Source organism: Lipophrys pholis, assembly GCF_963383615.2.
Source record: "Lipophrys pholis genome assembly, chromosome: 8".
In the NCBI taxonomy this organism is placed as follows: domain Eukaryota; kingdom Metazoa; phylum Chordata; class Actinopteri; order Blenniiformes; family Blenniidae; genus Lipophrys; species Lipophrys pholis.
Window position 1 is genome coordinate 4080317 of NC_137630.1, and position 13779 is coordinate 4094095.

The following is a 13779-nucleotide window of genomic DNA, read 5'->3' on the forward strand; positions in this document are numbered from 1 at the left end:
GTGAGGATTCTAAAGAGCATGGCCTACTACACACACACACACACACACCCACACACACACACACACACACACACACGTTTGAATCTTTTGTCAGAAAAATATCAACAGGTATTTTGGAAATGTGAATTTATTCATTTGTGCCAAAGGCAAGTGTGGCAAAAAAAAATCGATTTACTCACGGAGGGTTTGGCTAAATCCATCCTGCATAAAGTGATATTCTGCTTCCATACAGCCGTACAAATGAGCTGCTTGTGTAAATTCTTCATAAAGTGTAGTTCGCAGAGCAGAGTATGTCTCAGCTTGTTTTAACACAGAAGCACCCAAAACTTCCGCTCAGGCTGCTTTTTTTCCCACAAACAGCTCCAGCAGTCAAGTGTTGGATGTAACTGATGGTTGAAGTTAAACTCGGGGCTTTTTTTTAATTTTGTGGCTAAACTTTGCCTTAATGTGTCCTGGAAAGAAGATTAACTGGAGGGTGAGACTGAAATGCTTCTCTCAACGCTCCGTTGACCAAAGCGCAAAGGTGGACGTTGAACAGTTACTGGCAGTAATTTGCTTGGTTCAGCTGCGAGGGGGTCGGAGGTCTTCACACGGGCCACTTCCACTGAGACCTTTAACAAACAGGCCGAGGCAGAACCGGCTGCAGCGCTGGACTGCGGGCCGCTAGGGTTTCTGGGAAAAGCTCTCATGTCCTGCCAGTCTAAACATGAGGGCGAGGAGCAGCTGCTTTTCACATCTTCCACACCTCTTCCACACAGCACGGCCACGATTCTCCTGTTAAATCTGGTTTGTCACATGAATTAAAACCTGAATTAAGAGGATGGAGCTTTTGAAGGATAATTTATTTAGAAATATCTCTTCGATGTTTGTGTTGGATTTCCCATAACAGACATGTAGAAGAACTTTGAGGCGGGGGTCTCAGACTGGGGCACTGCTGGCAATGTCATCTCATTGGAGATGTTTCATTTAACATGATGTATGATATTACAAATCTGCAAACACTAAGTGAATATCTCATCCTTCAGTCTTAAATTTCTGCATGACAATTTCAATGAACTAATAAAACAATTAAAGAATCAGCACTCCTGACTGATGAGACATGTGATGGCACAATCCTCATGTTTCCTTCTTAAATCATCAAATAAATAAAGTATGTATATAAGTTTATCACATATTTCTCTACAACAAAAACAAGCACTTTTTATTTTTCTGCTGCCTCTTCATTACACTGTGTGGGTGGAGGGGAATTAAAAAAGTAGCCAAATTGCATTCGACCTTTGACCTCAAGTCCCAGGCCAGAACGAGCAGCTTGAGACTCCTGCTCCATTCAGTGGTCCGAGGTGCAGTGGGACGTTTGGACAGATGCCAGTGGACACGGCGTGCCCATGGTTAAAACAGGTTTTACTCAAGTTGTCCCCCGCGTTCAGGTTACACAAGAGAAATCTGCTGCAAACGATACCGTCTTGTTGTTTTAGTTCCGGAAAAGATATGGCTTCAGTCACCAACATTTTGATAAAGGATTGAGAAATGATAGGAGGCAGGTCACTTTGTGACTCTGTGTTTTTGTGATGCATGCAGAGGACAGCACCATGTAAACATCCAAGCTCCTGCAAACATCCTTCTTCAGGGTAAAGGTCCACTCAGCGTCTCTGTGTAGGAAATGTGTCTCCATGTGTGAGGATGATGACGATGATGATGATGATGATGATGGTGATGATGATGATGATGATGATGATGATGATGATGATGATGATGATGATGATGATGATGATGATGATGATGATGATGATGATGAGGAGGAGGAGGAGGAGGATGATGATGATGATGATGATGGTGATGATGACGATGATGATGGTAAGAAATGTTCACTTGTCGAAGTGCAAAAGAGTCAGTGTGTGTGTGCGTGTGTGTGTGTGCGTGTGCGTGCGTGCGTGTGTGTGTGTGATCCTGAGTTTGATGAAGGTGTAGAGAAGATGATGATGAGGCCATGATGACGTTGGGCCGTTTGTTTAGAGGCTGGACTTCCGGCTCTGTCGGTGCAGCAGATGGACTTTGATAACTACCTTATAAACATCGGTAACCTGCCGGTGACTGTCACAGCTTCTCTTGAAGAAATGTCTGAGGATTGATTGTGTCACTACCATCTGTGCCTAAAAGGAAAAAACACTTTCATTAATATTCCTATCCATGGCTGCTGTCCTTTGTTTCCTTTGTACAAAGCTGCCAGACTTTAAACCTCATTCGATAACACTGACATTAACAGTCTTGACGTAACAAAGGTGTTCACTGATCAAAGTTACAATCACATGATGCACTATTGGTCCTACCGTCATTTTAAAGATGTGTGTGTGTGTGTGTGTGTGTGTGTGTGTGTGTGTGTGTGTGTGTGTGTGTGTGTGTGTGTGTGTGTGTGTGTGTGTGTGTGTGTGTGTGTGTGTATCACGGTGTGTCACTATCAACAGCCGTTCAGACGCCGACATGGAAATAAGTTAGGAAAATCTCCTTTTCATGATCATAACTGCTTAATGTCGTCAATCATTCCTTATCTGAAGCCTCCTGCCCTGATCTGTCTGCAGCGAGTGGCTCTGTTTTGTTTGTCTGTCCTCTTTGTCTCCTTCTGTCCTCTCACCCCAGCCAGAATAGCAGAAAGCCTCCACCTCTGAGCCGGGTTCTGTCATGGCTCATGTTTGTTCTGGTGTTTTTGTGCATGTCTCACTCTGTCTCTTGTTTCAGGCTCCTTGGTCCCCCCCCCTCATGTCTGATTGCTGTTCCCCACCCTGATGTCTCTCACCTGTGTCTGAGTGTGATTAGCTGCACCTGGTGCTTTTAGTATATAAGGAACTTGTCTTGTAGGTTCGTCTGTGTTTCCACATGAGAGCTCCTGTGTTGCTGCGTGTACTGAGTCTGTCTTTACCCTCTTGTGCTGCAGCCTTCATGTTTTTGTGGTCCTCTGCCTCCAGCTGCAGTTTCCCTGTGCCTTGGACATTTGCTCCCCTGACTGCAGGACTTTTAAGCTTTTTGGACTTTTAGTTTCTGTTTCTTTAAAAATAAAGAAGTTTTTCGTTCCACGGCAGTGTCATTGAGTCCACCTAACCCCACACGGACCGTAACAGGTTCTGCAGGTTTCATCCTATAAAAACTGTAGTTTTTCCTTGACGCAGTCGCTTATGTGGATTTTCTTTTTTTTTTTTTTCTTAAAGTGTCCTGATCTGACTATCGCCTTTGGCACTAGATAGATAAAGTTGAATTGAATCAGTGTTTTCTCTATTTCCTTTGTGCCAGTCACACAGTACATTTCCAAATATTACACAACCAGGCACTGCACTGTTTTATCTGAAACCGAAGAGAATGTTGAGGTAAATGTCAAAATAGCGACGTAAGAGTGATCAGAAGTGTCTTCAGACGGAGCTGTGGGTCGTTATCAGTCTTAGTTTCAGGCTGTGCCCAGCTGAAAGCTGCTGTTTGGACCGTCGGCCGTCCGTTCTGCAGTCGGAGAGGACACGGTGCCAGTGGACCAGCTTTTTCTTAGCTGTGACTAAACTCCTGTATACTGGAGGAGGACAGCCTCACTGATCACTGCGGTGCATTAACAGCTTCAAATCAACGTTTTCTCCCTTTTCTGAGAGCTGTCTGCATGTTGGTGGTTTATCTCGGCTATTTAGCTGCTGCTTGTCATTATTAGTTCCTAGAAGGGTCACAATGAAGTGTGAGACGTGAACAAGATGTGTCTCAGTATTGAGTGCTTCAGTGGACAGCTGCAATGTCAGCAGATAAGGACGCTCTGTTCACTGCACTTGCAGCAGATCGACAGCTTACAAAGACAGAGTGGTGACTCTGGACGGAACCAGCCAGCATCCACAATTCTGTCTCAGGAGTTTGAGAAGATACAGAGGCAGAGTGGAAAGTAATCTCAACACTGCAATCCATTACTGTCAGTCACTTCTGCAGCTTCCGCTTTTCTGCAAGTACACTCAACAGTTCTAAATGTCCATTTCTTCTGCAGTACTCAGTGTTGGGTAACAGACGACATTAAGGAGAAAACGTGGACAAACTGTTAAATCGGTCCACACTCACTATGCAGTTACACACACAAAAGCCATTAACCAGATATTTACACAGGTTAGTACCATTTAAACTGCTTCGTCAGCACTTCAACATTTCATGAAAATCTTTTGCTCCAATAAACCTCTGGACAATGATGAAAGCCTGTTTCTGTATTTTATACTTACTGTCTGTTTGTTCACTGATTAATGATCTTATCACGTCGTTGTACAATGACAGTAAAAGTCTCATCCGCCAATAAATAAATTATGTCAAAAATTGTGCATTGAGTGAGAGATTCTGCCTCTTTTCACAAGAGAACTTCACCTTTAATGTCACTGCACATTTTTGACCGTACTGACAACTTTATGTTCTTACAGTTTGTGATCGGTGTTTGGACAGTAGTACTTTTTAAATTCCCAATGATGAGTAGTATATAGCTGCAAAGCTGATTTTAGTCTTTAATAATTTCAAATCGGGGGAATTTGTTTCACTGAAGCTCCATAGTTACAAGAAAAGGTGACGAAATACAGATTTAGAAACAATATTTGAAATAGTACAGTAAGTGCAGTATTCACACGTCAAGTCAGATTAAGTGTATTAGATTTTATAATATATATTCAACTGTGGCAGAGAGGTGATGAAGCCCCTGATGTGAATCCGGTGTCCTGCCTCACTTCTCTGCTCATAAAGGAGGAGCCGCTGGACACACGGGGGGACAGGCAGGAGACACAGACGCAGCACGAGGACCTGGAAGAGGCTCAGTGTCTGCTTGACAGTTTTTGAGTTTATTTAATAAAAAGTAATTGTTCTGGAAAGTTCTGGCTCCTTGACTCTGTGGGGGAACCCGGCGGTGGCAAGCACTCCTGCCACAGCAACATAGATAAATAAATAATAAAATAAATTAAATGTAGGCTGGGTCTTTGGTGGAATTGCACATCAGGTATGAATGACTGGTTTTGTCATTCCCTCTTGTTCTCTTGTACTTTTAGTGTTTAGTGTTTAGTGAAAAGGAACATCAGGGTTGAAGTTTCCCTGTCAAACGTCCCCTTTGTTTCTTCTTCTTAGACCAGCTGAAGATCACCAACTTACGAGTGAACTTCACCAAACTGCACACACTCGGCGACAACCTGCTGGACCCCAGAGCTGAAATCAAAGAGAAGTATTACTACGCCATTTATGAGCTGGTCGTACGCGGGAACTGTTTTTGCTACGGCCACGCCTCTGAGTGTGCCCCCATCGCTGGAATCAGGGACGACATCGACAGAATGGTGAGTGGGGAGTGGTGGATTTTATTAAAATGCCCTCTGGGACTGCTTTGACTCTGCTATACCTCTCCCGTGGTCGGTCTTCAGGTTCACGGCAGGTGTGTATGCAACCACAACACCAAAGGTTTGAACTGTGAGCAGTGTGATGACTTCTACAATGACCTGCCGTGGAGGCCAGCCAAGGGACGAGACAGCAACTCCTGCAAGCGTGAGTAAAGAGGAGGCAGAAGGACTGGCATCGCAAAACATCACACTACACTTACAGATAGTGAGGTCGGCTCCATCTTGCTGCTACTTGCCGCTCCCTACCCCCCTCCCTGTATCCCTACTACAATCTGTCCTTTTCTCTCCACTATCCTCTCACCCCAACCGGAGAAGCAGAAAGCCGCCACCTCGGAGCCATTTTAAGTTTGTCCTTCAATCCGGCTCAAATCCTTCTGTTTGTCCATTTTTCTACTTTTAACACGTTAACTTGAGGACAAAATTGACTAACAAGTAATCTGTGTTTCTAATTCATCAGTGGTCATAATGTTATGGCTGATCATTGTTTGTTCTTGTGGAGTTTGGGCTGATAAACATGAATTCAGGTTGGAAATTAAAGGTGTGAATACTATTCTATTGTCTACTACTATTGTCATTTTCATGTGGATTCAGTTTCATGATCCTTTGCTTAAGTATAGGTTAGTAATCCGATATTGATAGTATTCACCAGCATGATCCAAATGTGTTAAACCTGCTGTATGTTTTCAAAGAGTAATAAAATCTAATGGAAATGAGGATTTCTTGTATATCTACATGATGTTTCTGTCTGATATGATATTTAATGTGACCTGAATCTATTCAGATAAAGAAATACAGCAGAAAGCAACAACAGTTAAATTGATGGATTTCCTAGAAAGTCACTGAATGCATTGAGTGCATTTTCTGCACGTTTTCATCATTTTGTATTATTAATATGACCCATACTTCTTCTTTATACTCCTGTCTTCATCGTTTCCTGATATTATTTGCTTCTTTGATTCCAGAGTGTACCTGTAACAGCCACTCGTCGCTGTGCCACTTCGACATGGCGGTGTATTTGGCCACGAGGAACGTCAGCGGAGGAGTTTGTGACGACTGTCAGCACAACACGATGGGACGCAGCTGTGAAGCGTGCAAACCTTTCCACTACAAAGACCCCTTCAAGGACATCCGGGACCCGCATGTCTGCCTCGGTCAGTGCGTGTTCTCCTGTGCAGTAACTGTGCTTGAATTTAATGGTGGCAAGAACAACTAATTACAGCTGCTTCTGGCTATTTTCTACTCTTTCTGGGGAACTCATGAAAATAGATGAAAAGAAGAAACAAAGTGAAGTTACTCACACTCTCTCTCACTCTCCTTCGAAAGAGAACGAATTTCTCTGTCTTTGTGGGTTATAAATGTTTAAAATGAGTGACAGCCATAGTTCTTCTATACTGCTTCACACTGTTGGGGTCACGGGGGGCAGGAGCCGATCCCAGCGAGGGCAGGTTGCGTCCAGTGAAAAGAAAAGCTTTAGTGGACGGAGCAGTCGCCATATTTAATACTTAATGCAATATAGTTATTATATTTTTCGCTTTATTACATTGAAATTGGTCATTATTCCATTATTGTTTGCAACAGTACCTGCTGGTAAAGAACCAGATACACTAGATAAGATATTCACCCAATAAACATTCAGAAAATAAATAGAGAATTGTTTTTTCCCAAAAAATGTTTCACATGTCAGAAAATGAATCGTTAAATCAGTGGTTCTCAACCTGGGATCACAATAAAGTTTATCAGATATAATGTATTTATTATGCATATAATGTAAATAGAATTGTTATTTTATATCATGTACTTTCATTTCTCTTATTATTATTACATTATTTCACAGATTCATCTGGTTACCTTTACCTTTACCGACAGTAAAGAGCTTCTTTGCTGTATTAGTACGGTCAGCCGCTAAAAACAAGACACGTTTGATGAAGTGGGGACTTTCCTAACTGTTTCTGTCTTTCCTGTTCAAGTTTTTTTTCTTTCAAAAAAAAAAACTAAGTCTTGTTCTTTTTGATCAAGTCGCTTGGTCTCGATGTGGTGAACCAGATGTGAAGGTTTCATGGCTTTATTAGAATAACAGTCACCACAATTTATACAGAGTGGATTGAGAGCATGTCAATCACCCGATGGAGCCAGAATAGAATAGAATAGAATGGAATGGAATGGAATGGAATGGAATGGAATAGAATAGAATAGAATAGAATAGAATAGAATAGAATAGAATAGAATAGAATAGAATAGAATAGAATAGAATAGAATGGAATAGAATGGAATGGAATAGAATGGAATGGAATGGAATGGAATAGAGAGAGGGCGCGCTATCCTTCCAAGGACACTTCTACATATAGACCATAATGATTGTGGATCAAACCTTCGACCTTCAGATGGAAGGACGACCACTCTACCCCCAGAGCCGCAGCCGCCCAGAAGCACAATTCATTGAATGTAGTTTTCTTTTCGGTGGCAGGTCGGGAGCCTTCGCTCGTCTCGTCCTTCAGCCTCTCCGTCAGTTTAAGAAGCTCTTCAGCCATGTTTTCTTCACATTAGTTTCAGGCCTTTACGATGCGTGAAACAAACTGCTGCGAGTGGAACGCTGGAAAGACGCAGGGACGGAAGATTTTTCAAAATGAAACTCAGTCTACTTCTGGTCTTCTTTCTTTACGGAGCGGTGCCGGCCCACGGCCCGGTGGTTGGGGACCCCTGCTCTAGATCACAGCGGGGCGCCTGTCACAAGCCATGATGCAGGATGGCTGAACAGGTTCAGGGTCTAACCTTTAACAGTTTTCTGTTTTTCTGGATGTTTATCAACAAAATTGCTCTGTGGTTCTCGTTCTGCTTCCCACCTTCTTTTCATGTGTCCCACATTAAAAGTGTCTCCTTCCTGTCCTCCAGCTTGTGACTGCGACCCGGACGGTTCGCAGAACGGGGGGATGTGCGACAGCCACACCGAGCCCTCGCTGGGCATGGTGGCAGGCCAGTGCCGCTGTAAGGCCAACGTGGAGGGGCCGCGCTGCGACAAGTGCAAGACGGGCTTCTTCGGCCTGAGTGCGGAGAACCCCGTGGGCTGCCAGCGTGAGTACTCTGCTCGGAGACACGCAGGATATTACTGTCGCCAGAAATCTGCATTTCACTTTGTCTATTCTGAGGCAGTCGGACCTTTTTGTCCCTCGTTTTCCATGAAAACGTCAGTAACTTCAACAACACCGTTGATTCTGTAGTAAACAGGATTCAGTGAAATAGTTACTGCTAAAGTTCAGGCTTGTACTGTAAAGTCTGCATGGGAAAAGCCTCCATTCAGCTTGTTCACCACACTGGAGCACTTATTAGTGAATAGTCACATTTGTGTTGACTTAAACAAAATAGGTCTGATTCTCTCAAGTTTATCAAGTAAATAATAATCAAACCTGCACATATAATGCTTGAAATACAAAATTACGTTTTGGTGTTATGCACAGCAAAAGTAACCAGTTAGAAGTAACTAAAGTAACTGTAACTGAGTTACTAGAGCATTACTACCAAAGTGGTGGTCGATTTATTAAACTGCTTGGTTACTTTGTTCTTCATGAGCATCAAGGGGAATCAGCTCCTATAAGCAATTACAGCTTTTGCCACAGTTTTGAGGGACTCCCTCAGTTTTGAAGAAATAAAACTTACACAACATTAATCTGGGAGGGGGGGGGGGTATTTTAGCTTTTTTTGGGTAAAACATTATATATGTGATTCTTTAAAACTGCGGGTTATGTTTGTGAACACCTTCAGGAAAACAGGTAAATGAATTCCTCTGTGAATGCCAGTGAATGCCAGATGCTCATATATCAATATACTTGTTTTTATTAGATCAAAAACAGTTTTTCACCATGTTGCTCGTGTTTGCGAATAAACCCTCATTGACACCACCACCACCCCCCCCCCCCCCCCCCCCCCCCCCCTTGACCCCCCCAGCTTGCCGGTGTGACCACAGAGGGACGGTGTCCGGTAGCTCGCAGTGCGACCCGGTCAGTGGAGACTGTTTCTGCAAGCGTCTCGTCACCGGACGCAGCTGTGATCAATGTCTGGTAAGAAATGAAAAACACTTCATTTCCCTTCAAACGACTGAACACCAGCGTGCGGCGGTGGAGAGCGCCGTCCTCCCTGCTGTCTCAATGTCATTCTTTCTACACTTGTATTAGTCGCAGTTAAGCCCTGTACATATTATTATTTAATATTACATATCTAATTTTTATTCTGTCTTATTGATATTTTAACTTTCTATTCTATTAGATCTTTATTTATTTTGTTCTATTCTGTGTGGAGCAATGGTCCAAAAACATTTCCTTCTGGGATAAAAGACACATCTCTATTCTATTCTATTATATTCTGTTCTGTTCTGTTCTGTTCTGTTCTGTTCTGTTCTGTTCTGTTCTTGCAGTGGATTTTATTGGAGTGAGCTTCTGACTCTCTTCCTGTTTTAACTCACCAATAATCACGGCAGTCACAACATGATACCAGTAATTAACTGTGAAACGTTGAGTGATATTAATTGATGCAGAGCATCTAATGTTTCAGCCTGTGACTATTGTCCAACTGAATTATTGGATCACTGCTTCAGTCAAAGGAGTTTCTCTGCATACCTTCATTAATTTCTAACAGTTTGTTTGTATTATAGCATAATATTGTGAAAGCTGCTGCAGGTTCATCCAAGAGGAGTACTCTTTTTGTGGTAGCAATGTACTTTTAATTCAAAACGCCTTCTATTTCTGTGTATCTGTTCACTTTTTCAGGTCACGCCAAATCAAAATAGACTTTATGTGACAACTGATATGAGTCTTCATCTACACTTAATCTTCTACTGTTGTAAATTCTATTCTCAGTTTTTCCCTAAAACGTGTTTTCATCATTTTGATTATCTTTATCAAACTTACAGTCAATGTAAATCTGAAAGTTGTTATTCTGGTCAAGTATGTAATAGTATTACCCTTAAAATGAGAAACTTCATCCCACTGATCCCAGGCTTTTTCTTGGTCAATCATATATGTTTTAACAGGATTTTTTTCCTAAAAAATAAAAGCCACCACAGATTTGACCCCAGTCACTTATTTACACTTTCTTTTTTCTTTCCTTTTTTCTGGCAACTTCATACATCCTGTATTTAGAATTAAAGATGATCCATATCATGACTGCATGAGTACTGGAGGTAACATAGGAGCACTTCACTTCCTGCATCAGCTTTCATTTTCTGTTTAATGTGTGCCCCTGTTTCCCTCTCCCCACTCTTTCTGCTGCCTGGCAGATCCGAGCCGTTAGTTGCCGATGAGCTTCCTGTTATAATTCAACCTCCGCTCCCCGAACCTTGTCAGCCAGGAATAGTGCCGGCAGGAATGTGAGCTCCTGCCGGGGGTCATGCTTCCAGATTTAGTGCCTGGATTGAGGACTGGCCGGTTACAGCAGGCCTAAAATGGTCAGAGCTGGCCGACGTCCCAAAGGGATCCTCTTGTCTCAGAAGCCTATTTATAGAACTAGTGATGTAATTAAATGCTGTATTTAAAAAATTCTACACCCTCATAGTTTCTTCTCACTTGTCTGACAGACGAATGAGAAGAAATCGGACCACAGACCACAAACTCAAACAGAATCAAGCAAATGAAGGAAAAAAGTGACTGGATTCTTATTTAACAACAACAAAAATAACCCACAAAATCTAGTCGAGTAGAAAAACTTCAGTCTAAACTTTGGGAAATCAAGTGAAAGTGCTGACAGGAAAAGAACCCAGCGTCCACAAGTCAGCTCTTTTTGACAGAAGAATAATGACAGCCTGAAGCTGTGAATGTTGTTCTACTGGATTAGAGGGCTGGATTGGATTTACATGACTCACGCACACGTAGTCATTACAGTGGAACTGCAGTGGAAGTTCCCTCCAGTCTGTGGTGTCGTGCCTCTGCCTGCCGTCATCCCCCTTCCTCTGTCCTGTTGTCTCCAGCCAGAGCACTGGGCGCTCAGCCACGACCTGAACGGCTGCAGAGGCTGCGAGTGCGACGTCGGTGGAGCCCTGGACAACCAGTGAGTGCTGCGCCGCCGTCGTACAGCGTTTGAGTTGGAGCGAAGATGTGACGCTCAGAGGCCCGTTACAAATTATTTGATGTGCAGCACAACATTGGAGAAAGATTCTCTATTACCAGACTTAACAGTTTTGTAGTCCGGATCACAGCAGATATTTGAAAAACAGCCCGAGTGTGGTGTTCCTGAAAAAATAAATAAATAAATAAAAAACTTTTAACAGTAGGGACAGAAGACAAAGCAGGGTGTTTACGACCTAGTCCAAGGCCATGCCCAAAACTGTCCAGCAATAATTTAAGCCACTGCAAATATGACCCAAATGCCTGAACCCAAAACAGTCATAAACAGTTCAAAACCAGTCGGGAATTCATGGCAACAACACGACACAAAGGCCTTTTGTAAGTCCCTACACACTGACTTTGCTTTCAGGGATCTCAAATAGACTTGATTATGAAATGCCGATGGAAATGAAGGAAATGCTAATCTAAAACCAATCTGTACATAGAGCCATTTCTCCACGTAAAGGACAAACTGTGTTTTTGATCATCAGTTATAACCAAGTGTCCTAAAATGTCCCATAGTGGCTTCCAACTAACAAGTGTTAAGATCAGGAAACACCGACTGGTGATTCCACTCTAAACTTGAACCACCGTCAGCATGACCAACCCGGCCCCAGATGTTACAGCTGTGTATTTGTGGTAGGTGCTCCATGGAAAGTGGACAGTGTCGCTGCCGCAGTCACATGCACGGACGCCAGTGTGCCCAGGTGGAGTCTGGGTATTTCTTCATGGCTCTGGATCACTTCCTCTATGAGGCTGAGTCGGCTAAAATGGGTCAGGTGAGGCCGCATGTCGTCACTCTGCAGGTATCCGTCAAGATGTTGTAGCACAGAAATATGTACAGGTATATACAGAATATCTGGGTGTTCACAGGGGTGCACAGTGGAAACCAGGGAGCATGTGCCTGGGCGTCCTGCGTCCTGGACCGGCATGGGCTTCTCCCGGGTGCTGGAGGGCGGAAGCCTGGAGTTCCTCATCAGCAACGTGCCCTACTCCATGGAATACGATCTGCTCATCCGCTACGAGTCACAGGTCTGTGTGTGCGTTCACTCCTCAGCAGAACGGAGTGTGCTTCTAACCCTTTTCTGACCTGATGCACCGCCTCTCCTGCAGATGCCCCGGGACTGGGAGGAGGTGCGGATAGCAGTGGTTCGGCCCGGGCCCATCCCCACCAGCAGTCCCTGTGGGAACACCATCCCAGATGACGACAGGCTCACTGTGTCTCTGCCAGCTGGAGCCAGGTCCGTGACACACACACACACACACACACACACACATACACACACACACACACACACACACACACGCACACACGCACACACACACACACACGCAGTGCTCCAGGTGTCAGGGCTGACTTGCATCGTGTGCTGTGCTGCTGCCTGTCCGTTGCAGGTTCATGGTTCTTCCTCAGCCGGTGTGTCTGGAAAGGGGCGTGTCCTACACCCTCCGCTTCGAGTTCAGCCGCTATCAGGATGCCAACAGCGTCCTCAACGGAGCCGCCAACGCCGTCCTGCTCGTAGACTCTGTAAGGGAGCGCTCCTCTTCTAAACCACTACTCTCATTCTTTGCTTGATCATGAATCTCTTCTTCTCCTCCTTGTCCTCGTCATCCTCCTCCTCACTCTTCGTCCTACACGTCCTGCCCAGATCGCATTGATGCCTCGCCACTCTTCCATGGAGATCTTTAACGCTGGAGATCCAGCCTCCAACAACAGGAAGCAGACCTACGAGCGGTACCGCTGCCACGAGGGGGCGAAGAGCGTGGCCCGCCCACTGATGAGCGACACCTGTGCAAAGCTCATCACCAGCTTGTCGGCCATCATAAACGACGGCGCTCTGCGTGAGTACATGAAACTCTTTCCATTTGTTTGTGTGACGTTAATGCTTCAGTACATATGAGTGCAAACAACTTCAATGGTAATTTAAATTCAACTTGTATTGTTATTGTTTTGTTTTTGTTGACTTGTTTTCTAACTGCCCCACCGAGGAAATTTATCACCAGCCGCCAGTCTAAGATGTGTAGCGGTGGTATTTCACTTTTGGTTATAACTGTATGTGGATAATTAAACCATCAATATTTGGTTACTGACTGTTCTATTGGTTCTACTTCTACATGGGACTATATGTAAGATTACTGCAGTTTAAAGAATCCACAGTGATACTAAACAATGTCACTCAAACTCACCACAAAATATTAAAGCGTGTGCGTGTGCGTGTGCGTGTGCGTGTGCGTGTGCGTGCGTGTATGTGTGGACTGTTAGTTAAACTGGAGTGTGTAGGAGAACCTGTGCAGGTCCAGAGAGGCAGAGGAAATGC

The 13779-nt window shown here is 44.0% G+C and overlaps 1 protein-coding gene across 1 annotated transcript in view; it reads left to right on the plus strand.

The window, feature by feature from the left end:
- Window positions 1–13779, plus strand: part of lamb2 (laminin, beta 2 (laminin S)) — an 81692-nt gene that overhangs the window by 51342 nt on the left and 16571 nt on the right. Inside the window, exons 8-18 of the mRNA XM_080469521.1 lie at window positions 5110–5312; window positions 5397–5517; window positions 6335–6523; window positions 8262–8441; window positions 9312–9424; window positions 11326–11405; window positions 12105–12240; window positions 12335–12493; window positions 12575–12702; window positions 12857–12989; window positions 13111–13303. Coding sequence (XP_080325647.1) covers window positions 5110–5312; window positions 5397–5517; window positions 6335–6523; window positions 8262–8441; window positions 9312–9424; window positions 11326–11405; window positions 12105–12240; window positions 12335–12493; window positions 12575–12702; window positions 12857–12989; window positions 13111–13303 — 1635 coding nt within the window. The remainder of the gene's footprint in view (window positions 1–5109; window positions 5313–5396; window positions 5518–6334; window positions 6524–8261; window positions 8442–9311; window positions 9425–11325; window positions 11406–12104; window positions 12241–12334; window positions 12494–12574; window positions 12703–12856; window positions 12990–13110; window positions 13304–13779) is intronic.